Source organism: Scyliorhinus torazame, chromosome 6 (genome assembly GCF_047496885.1).
Source record: "Scyliorhinus torazame isolate Kashiwa2021f chromosome 6, sScyTor2.1, whole genome shotgun sequence".
Classification (NCBI taxonomy): Eukaryota; Metazoa; Chordata; class Chondrichthyes; order Carcharhiniformes; family Scyliorhinidae; genus Scyliorhinus; species Scyliorhinus torazame.
This window is the reverse complement of record NC_092712.1, coordinates 260788600-260802226: the sequence shown is the minus strand read 5'-3', so window position 1 is coordinate 260802226 and position 13627 is coordinate 260788600. Positions and strand designations below refer to the sequence as shown.

General features: G+C 47.3%; 1 protein-coding gene across 5 annotated transcripts in view; it reads right to left on the bottom strand.

Moving 5' to 3' along the window:
* The window catches only part of dtnbp1a (dystrobrevin binding protein 1a), a 368840-nt gene extending 359675 nt beyond the window's left edge, over window positions 1–9165 (bottom strand). For 3 of the 5 annotated variants that reach the window (XM_072509624.1, XM_072509628.1, XM_072509627.1), the window contains exons 1-3: window positions 8997–9165; window positions 7221–7271; window positions 5348–5398 (exon numbers count right to left, since the gene is read on the bottom strand). In XM_072509624.1, the coding sequence (XP_072365725.1) occupies window positions 5348–5398; window positions 7221–7271; window positions 8997–9052 (158 nt within the window). In that variant the 5' untranslated portion in view covers window positions 9053–9165. The remainder of the gene's footprint in view (window positions 1–5347; window positions 5399–7220; window positions 7272–8996) is intronic. The other 2 variants (XM_072509625.1, XM_072509626.1) reach the window with 2 other exon arrangements.
* Window positions 9166–13627: the final 4462 nt, after the last annotated feature.

The window sequence follows — 13627 nt, the reverse complement described above, 5'->3', positions numbered from 1 at the left end:
GGCTATAGCCATTTCGGATCACGCTCCACACTGGGTGGACTTGGAGATAGGGGAGGAAACAGGAGGGCGCCCACCCTGGAGAATGGACATGGGACTAATGGCAGATGAGGGGGTGTGTCTAAGGGTGAGGGGGTGCATTGAAAAGTACTTGGAACTCAATGATAATGGGGAGGTCCAGGTGGGAGTGGTCTGGGAGGCGTTGAAGGCGGTGGTTAGAGGGGAGCTGATATCAATAAGGGCACATAAAGGGAAGCAGGAGAGTAAGGAACGGGAACGGTTGCTGCAAGAACTTTTGAGGGTGGACAGACAATATGCGGAAGCACCGGAGGAGGGACTGTACAGGGAAAGGCAAAGGCTACATGTAGAATTTGACTTGCTGACTACAGGCACAGCAGAGGCACAATGGAGGAAGGCACAGGGTGTACAGTACGAATATGGGGAGAAGGCGAGCAGGTTGCTGGCACACCAATTGAGGAAAAGGGGAGCAGCGAGGGAAATAGGGGGAGTGAGGGATGAGGAAGGAGAGATGGAGCGGGGAGCGGAGAGAGTGAATGGAGTGTTCAAGACATTTTATAAAAAATTATATGAAGCTCAACCCCCGGATGGGAGGGAGAGAATGATGGGCTTCTTGGATCGGCTGGAATTTCCCAAGGTGGAAGAGCAGGAAAGGGTGGGACTGGGAGCACAGATCGAGGTAGAAGAAGTGGTGAAAGGAATTAGGAGCATGCAGGCGGGAAAGGCCCCGGGACCGGATGGATTCCCAGTCGAATTCTATAGAAAATATGTGGACTTGCTCGCCCCGGTACTGACGAGGACCTTTAATGAGGCAAAGGAAAGGGGACAACTGCCCCCGACTATGTCTGAAGCAACGATATCGCTTCTCTTAAAGAAGGAAAAGGACCCGCTACAATGCGGGTCCTATAGACCTATTTCCCTCCTAAATGTAGATGCCAAGGTCCTGGCCAAGGTAATGGCAATGAGAATAGAGGAATGTGTCCCGGGGGTGGTCCACGAGGACCAAACTGGGTTTGTGAAGGGGAGACAGCTGAACACGAATATACGGAGGTTGTTAGGGGTAATGATGATGGCCCCACCAGAGGGAGAAACGGAGATAGTAGTGGCGATGGATGCCGAGAAAGCATTTGATAGAGTGGAGTGGGATTATTTGTGGGAGGTGTTGAGGAGATTTGGTTTTGGAGAGGGGTATGTTAGATGGGTGCAGCTGTTGTATAGGGCCCCAGTGGCGAGCGTGGTCACGAATGGACGGGGATCTGCATATTTTCGGCTCCATAGAGGGACAAGGCAGGGATGCCCTCTGTCCCCATTGTTTGCACTGGCGATTGAGCCCCTGGCGATAGCGTTGAGGGGTTCCAAGAAGTGGAGGGGAGTACTTAGGGTAGGAGAAGAGCACCGGGTATCTTTGTATGCGGACGATTTGCTACTATACGTGGCGGACCCGGCGGAGGGGATGCCAGAAATAATGCGGATACTTGGGGAGTTTGGGGATTTTTCAGGGTATAAATTGAACATGGGGAAAAGTGAGTTGTTTGTGGTGCATCCAGGGGAGCAGAGTAGAGAAATAGAGGACCTACCGCTGAGGAAGGTAACAAGGGACTTTCGTTACCTGGGGATCCAGATAGCTAAGAATTGGGGCACATTGCATAGGTTAAATTTAACGCGGTTGGTGGAACAGATGGAGGAGGATTTCAAGAGATGGGATATGGTATCCCTGTCAATGGCAGGGAGGGTGCAGGCGGTTAAGATGGTGGTCCTCCCGAGATTCCTCTTTGTGTTTCAGTGCCTCCCGGTGGTGATCACGAAGGCTTTTTTTAAAAGGATTGAAAAGAGCATCATGGGTTTTGTGTGGGCCGGGAAGACCCCGAGAGTGAGGAAGGGATTCTTACAGCGTAGCAGGGATAGGGGGGGGGCTGGCACTACCGAGCCTAAGTGAGTATTATTGGGCCGCTAATATTTCAATGGTGAGTAAGTGGATGGGAGAGGAGGAGGGAGCGGCGTGGAAGAGATTAGAGAGGGCGTCCTGTAGGGGGACTAGCCTACAGGCTATGGTGACAGCCCCATTGCCGTTCTCACCGAGGAACTACACCACAAGCCCGGTGGTGGTGGCTACACTGAAGATTTGGGGACAGTGGAGACGGCATAGGGGAAAGACTGGAGCCTTGGGGGGGTCCCCGATAAGAAACAACCATAGGTTTGCCCCGGGGGGAATGGATGGGGGATATGGAATGTGGCAAAGAGCAGGAATAACGCAACTGAAAGATCTGTTTGTGGGTGGGAAGTTCGCGAGTCTGGGAGCGCTGACCGAGAAATATGGGTTGCCCCAAGGGAATGCATTCAGGTATATGCAACTGAGGGCTTTTGCGAGGCAACAGGTGAGGGAATTCCCGCAGCTCCCGACACAAGAGGTGCAGGACAGAGTGATCTCAAAGACATGGGTGGGGGATGGTAAGGTGTCAGATATATATAGGGAAATGAGGGACGAAGGGGAGACTATGGTAGATGAACTAAAAGGGAAATGGGAAGAAGAGCTGGGGGAGGAGATCGAGGAGGAGCTGTGGGCAGATGCCCTAAGCAGGGTAAACTCGTCGTCCTCGTGTGCCAGGCTAAGCCTGATTCAGTTTAAGGTATTACACAGGGCACATATGACTGGAGCATGGCTCAGTAAATTTTTTGGGGTGGAGGATAGGTGTGCGAGGTGCTCGAGAAGCCCAGCGAATCATACCCATATGTTTTGGTCATGCCCGGCACTACAGAGGTTTTGGATGGGGGTGACAAAGGTGCTTTCAAAAGTAGTAGGAGTCCGGGTCGAACCAAGCTGGGGGTTGGCTATATTTGGGGTTGCACAAGAGCCGGGAGTGCAGGAGGCGAGAGAGGCCGATGTTTTGGCCTTTGCGTCCCTAGTAGCCCGGCGCAGGATATTGCTAATGTGGAAAGAAGCCAAGCCCCCGGGGGTGGAGACCTGGATAAATTACATGGCGGGGTTTATAAAGCTAGAGCGGATTAAGTTCGTCCTAAGGGGGTCGGCTCAAGGGTTCACCAGGCGGTGGCAACCGTTCGTCGAATACCTCGCAGAAAGATAGACGGAATGGGAAAAAGGCGGCAGCAGCAGCAGCAGCAGCCCAGGATCGGGGAGGGGGGGGGGGGGGGGGGGGGGGGGGGGAGAGACGGGACCAGAAGGACTCTCAGGGTTGTTAATATATACTGTATAGTATGTATAGGTCGTTGCTACAGATAATTATATATTGGACTGTTAAATTATATTTTTGGAGAGTGTTACTTGTGACAAGGCAGTTGCCAATTAGGGCTAGTTTTCATTTTTGTTATTTATTATTTATTCATTTTTTGTTTATAAAATAGGTCATTGTTATTTGTGTTGTTATAATATTGTGTAAAGAATGCACAATGTACTGTGTTGGTTGACCAAAAATTTTCAATAAAATATTTAATTAAAAAAAAAGGGGAGCAGAGACAACCTCGGCAACTGTAGACCGGTGAGCCTCACGTCTGTAGTGGGTAAAGTCTTGGAGGGGATTATAAGAGACAAGATTTATAATCATCTAGATAGGAATAATATGATCAGGGATAGTCAGCATGGCTTTGTGAAGGGTAGGTCATGCCTCACAAACCTTATCGAGTTCTTTGAGAAGGTGACTGAACAGGTAGACGAGGGTAGAGCAGTTGATGTGGTGTATATGGATTTCAGTAAAGTGTTTGATAAGGTTCCCCACGGTAGGCTATTGCAGAAAATACGGAGGCTGGGGATTGAGGGTGATTTAGAGATGTGGATCAGAAATTGGCTAGCTGAAAGAAGACAGAGGGTGGTGGTTGATGGGAAATGTTCAGAATGGAGTTCAGTTACAAGTGGCGTACCACAAGGATCTGTTCTGGGGCCGTTGCTGTATGTCATTTTTATCAATGACCTAGAGGAAGGCGCAGAAGGGTGGGTGAGTAAATTTGCAGACGACACTAAAGTCGGTGGTGTTGTCGACAGTGTGGAAGGATGTAGCAGGTTACAGAGGGACATAGATAAGCTGCAGCGCTGGGCTGAGAGGTGGCAAATGGAGTTTAATGCAGAAAAGTGTGAGGTGATTCATTTTGGAAGGAATAACAGGAAGACTAATGGGCTAATGGTAAGATTCTTGGCAGTGTGGATGAGCAGAGGGATCTAGGCGTCCATGTACATAGATCCCTGAAAGTTGCCACCCAGGTTGAAGAAGGCCTATGGAGTGTTGGCCTTTATCGGTAGAGGGATTGAGTTCCGGAGTCAGGAGGTCATGTTGCAGCTGTACAAAACTCTGGTACGGCCGCATTTGGAGTATTGCGTACAGTTCTGGTCACCGCATTATAGGAAGGACGTGGAGGCTTTGGAGCGGGTGCAGAGGAGATTTACCAGGATGTTGCCTGGTATGGAGGGAAAATCTTATGAGGAAAGGCTGATGGACTTGAGGTTGTTTTCGTTGGAGAGAAGAAGGTTAAGAGGAGACTTAATAGAGGCATACAAAATGATCAGGGGGTTAGATAGGGTGGACAGTGAGAGCCTTCTCCCACGGATGGAAATGGCTGGCACGAGGGGACATAGCTTTAAACTGAGGGGTAATAGATATAGGACAGAGGTCAGAGGTAGGTTCTTTACGCAAAGAGTGGTGAGGCCGTGGAATGCCCTACCTGCAACAGTAGTGAACTCACCAACATTGAGGGCATTTAAAAGTTTATTGGATAAGCATATGGATGATAATGGCAGAGTGTAGGTTAGATGGCTTTTGTTTCAGTGCAACATCGTGGGCCAAAGGGCCTGTACTGCGCTGTATCGTTCTATGTTCTATGTTGTTACTGGGGATCGTTATGGTGGTTGTTCATTTTCATTTGTTTTTCTTTTGTTGTTTATTGGATGAAAATGTTGAAAATGTGGAAAATAAAAAGATTTTTAAAAAGACACTCTTTATGCATTTATAAAACATTCAGGTTTTCCTTGATTTTTGTTGCAATATTATTTCATGGCCTCTCTTTGCTTTCCTAATTCATTTTTTGATTTCACTCCTCACTTTCTATACTCCTCTAGGTGTTCTCCAGTATTGCGTTCCCTGTATCCGACATGAGCTTCCCTTTATTGTTTCATCATACCATTTATGTTCCCAGATATCCAGAGGGCTCTGAATTTGGGAGTTCCAACCTTTATCTTTGTTGTGTTTAACATTATAAAAACTCTATATGGTCTTTCCACTTACTACACAAGCAGAAAATTTCTTACTAATAAAATTGCACAGTGATATAAACTCATAATGTAGATTTTACAACATTACAAACATCAGACAAGCTTAACTATCCTTACCTGCTTAGTAACTCAGCTCCTGCAGTAAACTTTGGCAAACTATCTGTGCTGCTGTGAAAAGAAATCAGAAATGGGATACTTCAAAGAAAAGCAAAATCACCATAACTGGTTTGTTACTGTAAAATTCCTTGCTTTTGAAGACAAAGTCAGTTATAAAAATAATTTGAGTTCCTGGAATATCATAAACAAAAGTTCACACAGGTTCGTAAAGCTAAGAACTAGAATCCTGAAAGACAAAGGCATTATATTAACACCCATTGCCATCTTAGTTGGATCATATCAAGTGTTCTTGGATGGCACTTTCTGCCAAAAACTACACATTATTCCAGAATCAAGGTCATGCCTGGCCTCTCCACTATCAATAATTCTGTTAGGTCCTTCTTCCTGCTCCCTCTACCTCCAAAAAGGAGTATATGGAGTTATTTATCATCAAGACTGGGACCAGCAACTCAACTGTTTCTGCTGCTGCGAATCTTGCTCTTGCCCAGCAAGCCAAACTTACCCTAATGTTTCCCAAGCCTAAGTCTTAAACCCACACATCTCCAATTGTTATCAAATCGCCCCTCATGAACTCTCCATGCTCATCTAATCCATGAAAGTCACTTCATGTTCACTTCACCACCATCTCACTGAATTGATCACTCAACCTTGATTTCTGTCTCCCGTGTTAGCTAACTTTGTAAATGGTTCTTCCCTTTAGATATTGTCTGACTTCCTTTCAAGACTCTCACCAGCTTCCTCAACCTCACTGACAAAAAAAGAAACAGCATCCGCAAGGACAATGTCAGCTAAAACTGGGACCAGGAAGGGAAATTGGATGATCAGCATTTTGGTGGGGATAGAATCTAGGGAATCTCATAGAGCGAGCTCAGAGAGCACATGAGGGGAGACAGAAGAAAGTCTAAGGAAGGAGAGAGTTTAGAGCAGGCTGGAGCCCCATCAAAGTGACTCGGTGAACTAGAAGGGAAAGCAGCAGCAGCAGAGAGGCAGATTATAGGTAAATAAAAGATAAAAGTTGAACACACTATATAGTGCCGCAGCAAACCATTTACAATCAAAAATACGTCGAGAATCCTTCTTACCAGCCCATAAAAATAAAGACTAAACAAATTTCTATACAATCCAACACTGAATCCTTCCATATGCTTCCAGCTATGCTGTACAAACTGAACAAGTCATAGAATCCCTACAGTGCAGGAGGCAACCATTCAGCCCATCGAGTCTGCACTGACTCTCCGAAGGAGCGCTGTACCTAGGGGGACTCCCTGTCCTATCCCCATAACCCCACCTAACCGGCGGACACAGAGGGGCAATTTGGCTTGGCCATTCCACATAACCTGTACATCTTTCAACTGTGGGAGGAAACCGCAACACCCAGAGGAAATGCAAGCAGAGAAGGCTGGAAGTTAACCTGGGCCCCTGGTGCTGTGATGCAGCAGTGCTAACCACTGTGCCAACTGCCATCCTTCCATAGTAGGAAAATAACTGAACGGAGTAGGAACCATTGTTATGTGGACCTGCTGCTACAATCACAAAACAGGCATTCCAATATTTACATTCATTAATGCTTGAAGGAATAGGTTTCCATTCTGTTTTGCAAACTTTGGAATGATGCCGTAAAATGCCTGGCGCTGATTTCTTGTTCTGGAAAACTGCCACAGCTTGCAGAAATTTGTGGAATGATTGTAAATGTAGCTTGTGTTCAGTGTCAAAATAATTTTCCACTGCACAAATATTCAAAATATTAGAATTTTCTCACATGGATAAAATACCTTACACGCTCTGCCAAATATTAATTGCCACTGACTGCTTTCAAATTCAAAAAAAGCTAGTTACTCTATTAAAAAAAGTGGTTGGAAGAATTAATGATTACCTTGGCGTCTTAGTTTTTACTTCTTTAGATTTGTCACTCAGTGTCTTTAAACTGAAATTAAAGACAAGCAAACATTTCATATGTAATAGAACAAAGAACAAAGAAAAGTACAGCACAGGAACAGGCCCTTCGGCCCTCCAAGCCCGTGCCGACCATGCTGCCCGACTAAACTACAATCTTCTACACTTCCTGGCTCCGTATCCCTCTATTCCCATCCTATTCATGTATTTGTCAAGATGCCCCTTAAATGTCACTATTGTCCCTGCTTCCACCACCCCCTCTGGCAGCGAGTTCCAGGCACCCACTACCCTCTGCGTAAAAAACTTGCCTCGTACATCAACTCTAAACCTTGCCCCTCTCACCTTAAACCTATGCCCCCTAGTAATTGACCACTCTACCCTGGGGAAAAGCCTCTGACTGTCCACTCTGTCTATGCCCCTCATAATTTTGTAGACCTCTATCAGGTCTCCCCGCAACCTCCTTCGTTCCAGTGAGAACAAACCGAGATTATTCAACCGCTCCTCATAGCTAATGCCCTCCATACCAGGCAACATTCTGGTAATAGATGCAGATAGCAGAACAAATGTTGAAACAGTACTAGAAGGTTTGATTTCATGCCTCAGGTTTGCAGCTATTTTTCCCTTTCATGACATACGTGTGACTCACTAAGAAAACATTGTAAAGGGAACTAGCAGAGTTAGACATTCCTAATGGTACGCAAATACTAGTTGCAGGTCAAACAAGTGAATGAATGCACAAATATTGCACTGTTTTCTTTGAAAGGTTTTTGAGCAGAGAGCCCATGAGAGTACCAATATGCACAGTAGATCAGCCACAGAACAAAAGTTCACAACGCCACTGGCTGTAACCAAACTTTGAGCCAGTAATATTCAACTTGATATGACGTTTTCATGGCCATTTATAGGATATTCTGCACACACCAAATTGCGATCTTCAAACATTTTGCACCTCAATTTCCAAGTCCTCACAGGATTCATTTTTTGATTAAATTCCTTCATGGAGGTGGGTGAGGGGGCAAATAGCTGTTTGACTTTGTTTAAATCGGATTTGGGTGCTGTCAGTAGCCCACACATAATGGAATAGTTTACCGCATTGGTTGAAAGATGGAAACTTGGGCAGTAAATTTACCCACGCAAGTCCTCACAGGGAAGTTTCTGCCCAGCGGGAAATAAATCGTGCCTGGCAGCTCACACCTTCAGCACTTAACAGGAAGTAGTTTGGGCAAATGTCAGGGGCATGAAGTTTCCTAGCATTTTTCGAGTTTGACCCACGGGCCGAGCAGTTATCCGGAGAAGCTTGTCCCAACAGCTCTGCTCACATGACTATCACAGGGTTTTCAACTCAAGATTCACAAAACCCACAGGAAGTGTAGCTCGGTAATTCAAGTTTATAAAGATTTAACTTTTTAAAATGTGCATGGACCCCTTCCCAAACAGGTATTTGCAATTACACTGAAAACCAAGTTGTTTTTCTGATGAGACATAAACTTGTTTCAAACTTATAGAAAGTGGGCGGATTTCGCAACTGACACAGACACTTGTATCTCCAGGTTCAGAGTCATGGCGACTGGCTGTCACCGATAGAACTGACGATTTTATTTGAATTGCATATAAAAACTCAGCAGCAATCTGACTGAGACCGGTTTAAGTCTCCCTCTCGTTGCGAAGGGGAGTCCCCAGCTCTAATTGTGACCCTGGGCCTGGCTCTCTCGGACACAACCCGGCCGGCCAGCATGTCTGCCGCTTCCTTTCCTACCCGCTGCTGAGATCCTGCTGCGCACTCAGCAGCCGTTCTTTGAAATTCTCAAACATCTTTCCGGCTCCTAGCGCTGCCCCAACACGGAACTGGGCCGCCTTGAACCAGCCATCCCGGAGCAGCAGCAGCACCTGACTGACTGCCTAACTAACTGACAGTCCCGCCTCGCGCAAGGGGGCGGGCCTACCCCACGCGCACTTCCGGCCACGCCCACATACCCCGCGAGCCTCTCCCGCGCGCGCGCACACACGGCCATGCCGTGCCGGAGCCCAGCGGCAGTTGACCGCGCGGCTTGCTCGTTCCATGAGGTGAATGAGGAACCACTGTGCGGGTACCCAGCCCTGCCCGCAGAGCCATCGATTCCGATGTTCGCTTGCCTGCTGAATATTTTTACTTTGAAATGTGTCCTTGCCCACCACAGCAACGGCTTGCATTTAAATAGCGCCTTGAATCGTAGAATCCCTGGGGTGTAGGAGGAGGCCGTTCATCCCTTTGAGTCCGCACTGACTCTCTGAAACAGCATCTTAAACTAGATCCGCAAACCCAGGATCCAACCTTTTGGACACTGAGGGACAATTTTTCGGACATGGCCAATCCACCTAACCTGCACATCTTTGGACTGTGGGACAAAACCAGAGCACTCGGAGGAAACCCACGCAGACACGATTAGTAAGTTTGCAGACGACACAAAGGTTGGTGGAATTGCGGATAGCGATGAGGACTGTCGGAGGATACAGCAGGATTTAGATCGTTTGGCGACTTGGGCGGAGAGATGGCGGATGGAGTTTAATTCGGACAACTGTGAGGTGATGCATTTTGGAAGGTTTAATGCAGGTAGCGAATATACAGGGATTGGTAGAACCCTCAAGAGTATTGACAGTCAGAGAGATCTAGGTGTACAGATCCACAGGTGGAGAAGGTAGTCAAGACGGCATACGGCATGCTTGCCTTCATTGGCCAAGGCATTGAGTATAAAAATTGGCAAGTCATGTTGCAGCTGTATAGCACCTTAATTAGGCCACACTTGGAGTATAGTGTTCAGTTCTAGTCGCCACACTACCAGAAGGATGTGGAGGCTTTAGAGAGGGTGCAAGAGAGATTTACCAGGATGTTGCCTGGTATGGAGGGCATTAGCTATGAGGAGAGGTTGAATAAACTTGGTTTGTTCTCACTGGAACGACGGAGGTTGAGGGGCGACCTGATAGAGGTCTACAAAATAATGAGGGGCATAGACAGAGTGGACAGTCAGAGGCTTTTTCCCAGGGTAGAGGGGTCAATTACTAGGCATAGGTTTAAGATGCAAGGGGCAATGTTTAGAGGAAATGTTCGAGGCAAGTTTTTTCACAAAGCGGGCAGTGGGTGCCTGGAACTCGCTGCTGGAGGAGGTGGTGGAGGGACATCTTGACAAATACATGAATTGGATGGGAAAAGAGGGATACGGACCCCGGAAGTGCAGAAGATTTTAGTTTAGACGGGCAGCATTGGAGGGCCGAAGGGCCTATTCCTGTGCTGTACCTTTCTTTGTTCTTTGACATGGGGAGAAAGTGCAAACTCCATGCAGACAGTCACCCGAGGTCAGAATCGTACCCCATCGTGCCAAAGGTAATAAATTGATACGGTTCCCCACGGTAGGCTACTGCAGAAAATACGGAGGCATGGGATTCAGGGTGATTTAGCAGTTTGGATCAGAAATTGTCTAGCTGGAAGAAGACAAAGGGTGGTGGTTGATGGGAAATGTTCAGACTGGAGTCCAGTTACTAGTGGTGTACCACAAGGATCTGTTTTGGGGCCACTGCTGTTTGTCATTTTTATAAATGACCTGGAGGAGGGCGTAGAAGGATGGGTAAGTAAATTTGCAGATGACACTAAAGTCGGTGGAGTTGAGGACAGTGCGGACGGATGTTACAAGTTACAGAGGGACATAGATAAGCTGCAGCGCTGGGCTGAGAGGTGGCAAATGGAGTTTAATGCAGTAAAGTGTGAGGTGATTCATTTTGGAAGGAATAACCGGAAGACTAATGGGCAGATGGTACGATTCTTGGCAGCGTGGATGAGCAGAGAGATCTCGGTGTCCATGTACATAGATCCCTGAAAGTTGCCACTCAGGTTGAGAGGGTTGTTAAGAAGGCGTATGGCGTGTTAGCTTTTATTGATAGAGGGATTGAGTTTCGGAGCCGTGAGGTCATGTTGCAGCTGTACAAAACTCTGGTGCGGCCGCATTTGGAGTATTGCACGCAATTCTGGTCGCCGCATTATAGGATGGATGTGGAAGCATTGGAAAGGGTGCAGAGGAGATTTACCAGAATGTTGTCTCAGAATGAGGAAAGGCTGAGGGACTTGAGGCTGTTTTCGTTGGAGAGAAGGTTAAGAGGTGACTTAATTGAGGCATACAAGATGATCAGAGGATTGGATAGGGTGGACAGTGAGAGCCTTCTTCCTCAGATGGTGATGTCTAGCATGAGGGGACATAGCTTTAAATTGAGGGGAGATAGATATAAGACAGATGTCAGAGGTAGGTTCTTTACTCAGAGAGTAGTAAGGGCGTGGAATGCCCTGCCTGCAACAGTCGTGGACTCGCCAACACTAAGGGCATTCAAATGGTCATTGGGTAGACATATGGATGATAAGGGAATAGTGTAGATGGGCTTTAGAGTGGTTTCACAGGTCGGCGTAACATCGAGGGCCGAAGGGCCTGTACTGCGCTGTAATGTTCTATGTAAACCCCAAAAGTGCTTCACAGGACCTTTAACAAACAGAATTTGGCGTTGGGCCAGATAAGATATTTGAGCAGATGATCAAAAACTGATAGCTTTTTAGGAGTGTCTTAAAAGAGAGGCCAGTACGAAGTCTTACAACACCAGGTTAAAGTCCAACAGGTTTGTTTCGATGTCACTAGCTTTCGGAGCGCTGCTCCTTCCTCAGGTGAATGCAGAGGTCTGTTCCAGAAATACATATATAGACAAATTCAACGATGCCAAACTATGCTAGGAATGCGAGCATTAGCAGGTGATTAAATCTTTACAGATCCAGAGATGGGGTAACCCCAGGTTAAAGAGGTGTGAATTGTATCAAGCCAGGACAGTTGGTAGGATTTTGCAGGCCAGATAGTGGGGGATGAATGTAATGCGACATGAATCCCAGGTCCCGGTTGAGGCCGCACTCGTGTGCGGACCTTGGCTATAAGTTTCTGCTCGGCAATTCTGCGTTGTCGCGGATCCTGAAGGCCGCCTTGGAGAACGCTTACCCGGAGATCAGAGGCTGAATGCCCTTGACTGCTGAAGTGTTCCCCGACTGGAAGGGAACATTCCTGCCTGGTGATTGTTGCGCGATGTCCGTTAATTCGTTGTCGCGGCGTCTGCATGGCCTCGCCAATGTACCACGCTTCGGGACATCCTTTCCTGCAGCGTATGAGGTAGACAACGTTGGCCGAGTCGCACGAGTATGTACCGCGTACCTGGTGGGTGGTGTTCTCACGTGTAATAGTGGTATCCATGTCAATGGTCTGGCACGTCTTGCAGAGAGGGCATTCAGCCTCTGATCTCCGGGCGGGGAACACTTCAGCAGTCAAGGGCATTCAGCCTCTGATCTCCGGACAACAATCACCAGGCAGGAATGTTCCCTTCCAGTCGGGGAACACTTCAGCAGTCAAGGGCATTCAGCCTCTGATCTCCGGGTAAGCGTTCTCCAAGGCGGCCTTCAGGGCCCGCGACAACGCAGAATCGCCGAGCAGAAACTTATAGCCAAGTTCCGCACACATGAGTGCGGCCTCAACCGGGACCTGGGATTCATGTCGCATTACATTCATCCCCCACCATCTGGCCTGCAAAATCCTACCAACTGTCCTGGCTTGATACAATTCACACCTCTTTAACCTGGGGTTACCCCATCTCTGGATCTGTAAAGATTTAATCACCTGCTAATGCTCGCATTCCTAGCATTGTTTGGCATCTTTGAATTTGTCTATATATGTGTTTCTGGAACAGACCTCTGCATTCACCTGAGGAAGGAGCAGCGCTCCGAAAGCTAGTGACATTGAAACAAACCTGTTGAACTTTAACCTGGTGTTGTAAGACTTCGTACTGTGCTCACCCCAGTCCAACGCCGGCATCTCCACATTAAAAGAGAGGGTGGGGGAGGTTCAGCAATATGTGGATTGAAAGGGTCCTTCATGTTGATTCCCTCATCTCCCCTTTATTTCTGCCATTATCATTTTTGATTCATGGACACCTAATGGATATGTATCTTTAAGTCAAGCAGGAGAGAATGAGGAATTCAAGAAGTGGATAGTATATGGTGCAAGCATTGGACGAAAGTACGCAGACTCTGAGACACCCGAGAGATGGGGTGGGACTCATGTCAATTGTTTGGCTGGTGCCCAATGAATTAGCCAAAAGGTTGTATTCTGCCAGGTAACAGGTGTTGATTGGATCCTACCCCAGTGGAATGATTTTCAGAGACCGAAGCAGCTCATAGTTGAGACCTGGACACACAGAAAAGGACCTGCTCTCTCTCCCATTGTGTTCTTTCCAGAAGTGCTGTGAGACGCTGTATTTCTGAAGCTACAGAGACCTGAGTGAAAACTATTACAGACTGGAAAGCAGAAGTCTCGACCTGAAAGCCTGTTTTGAAAG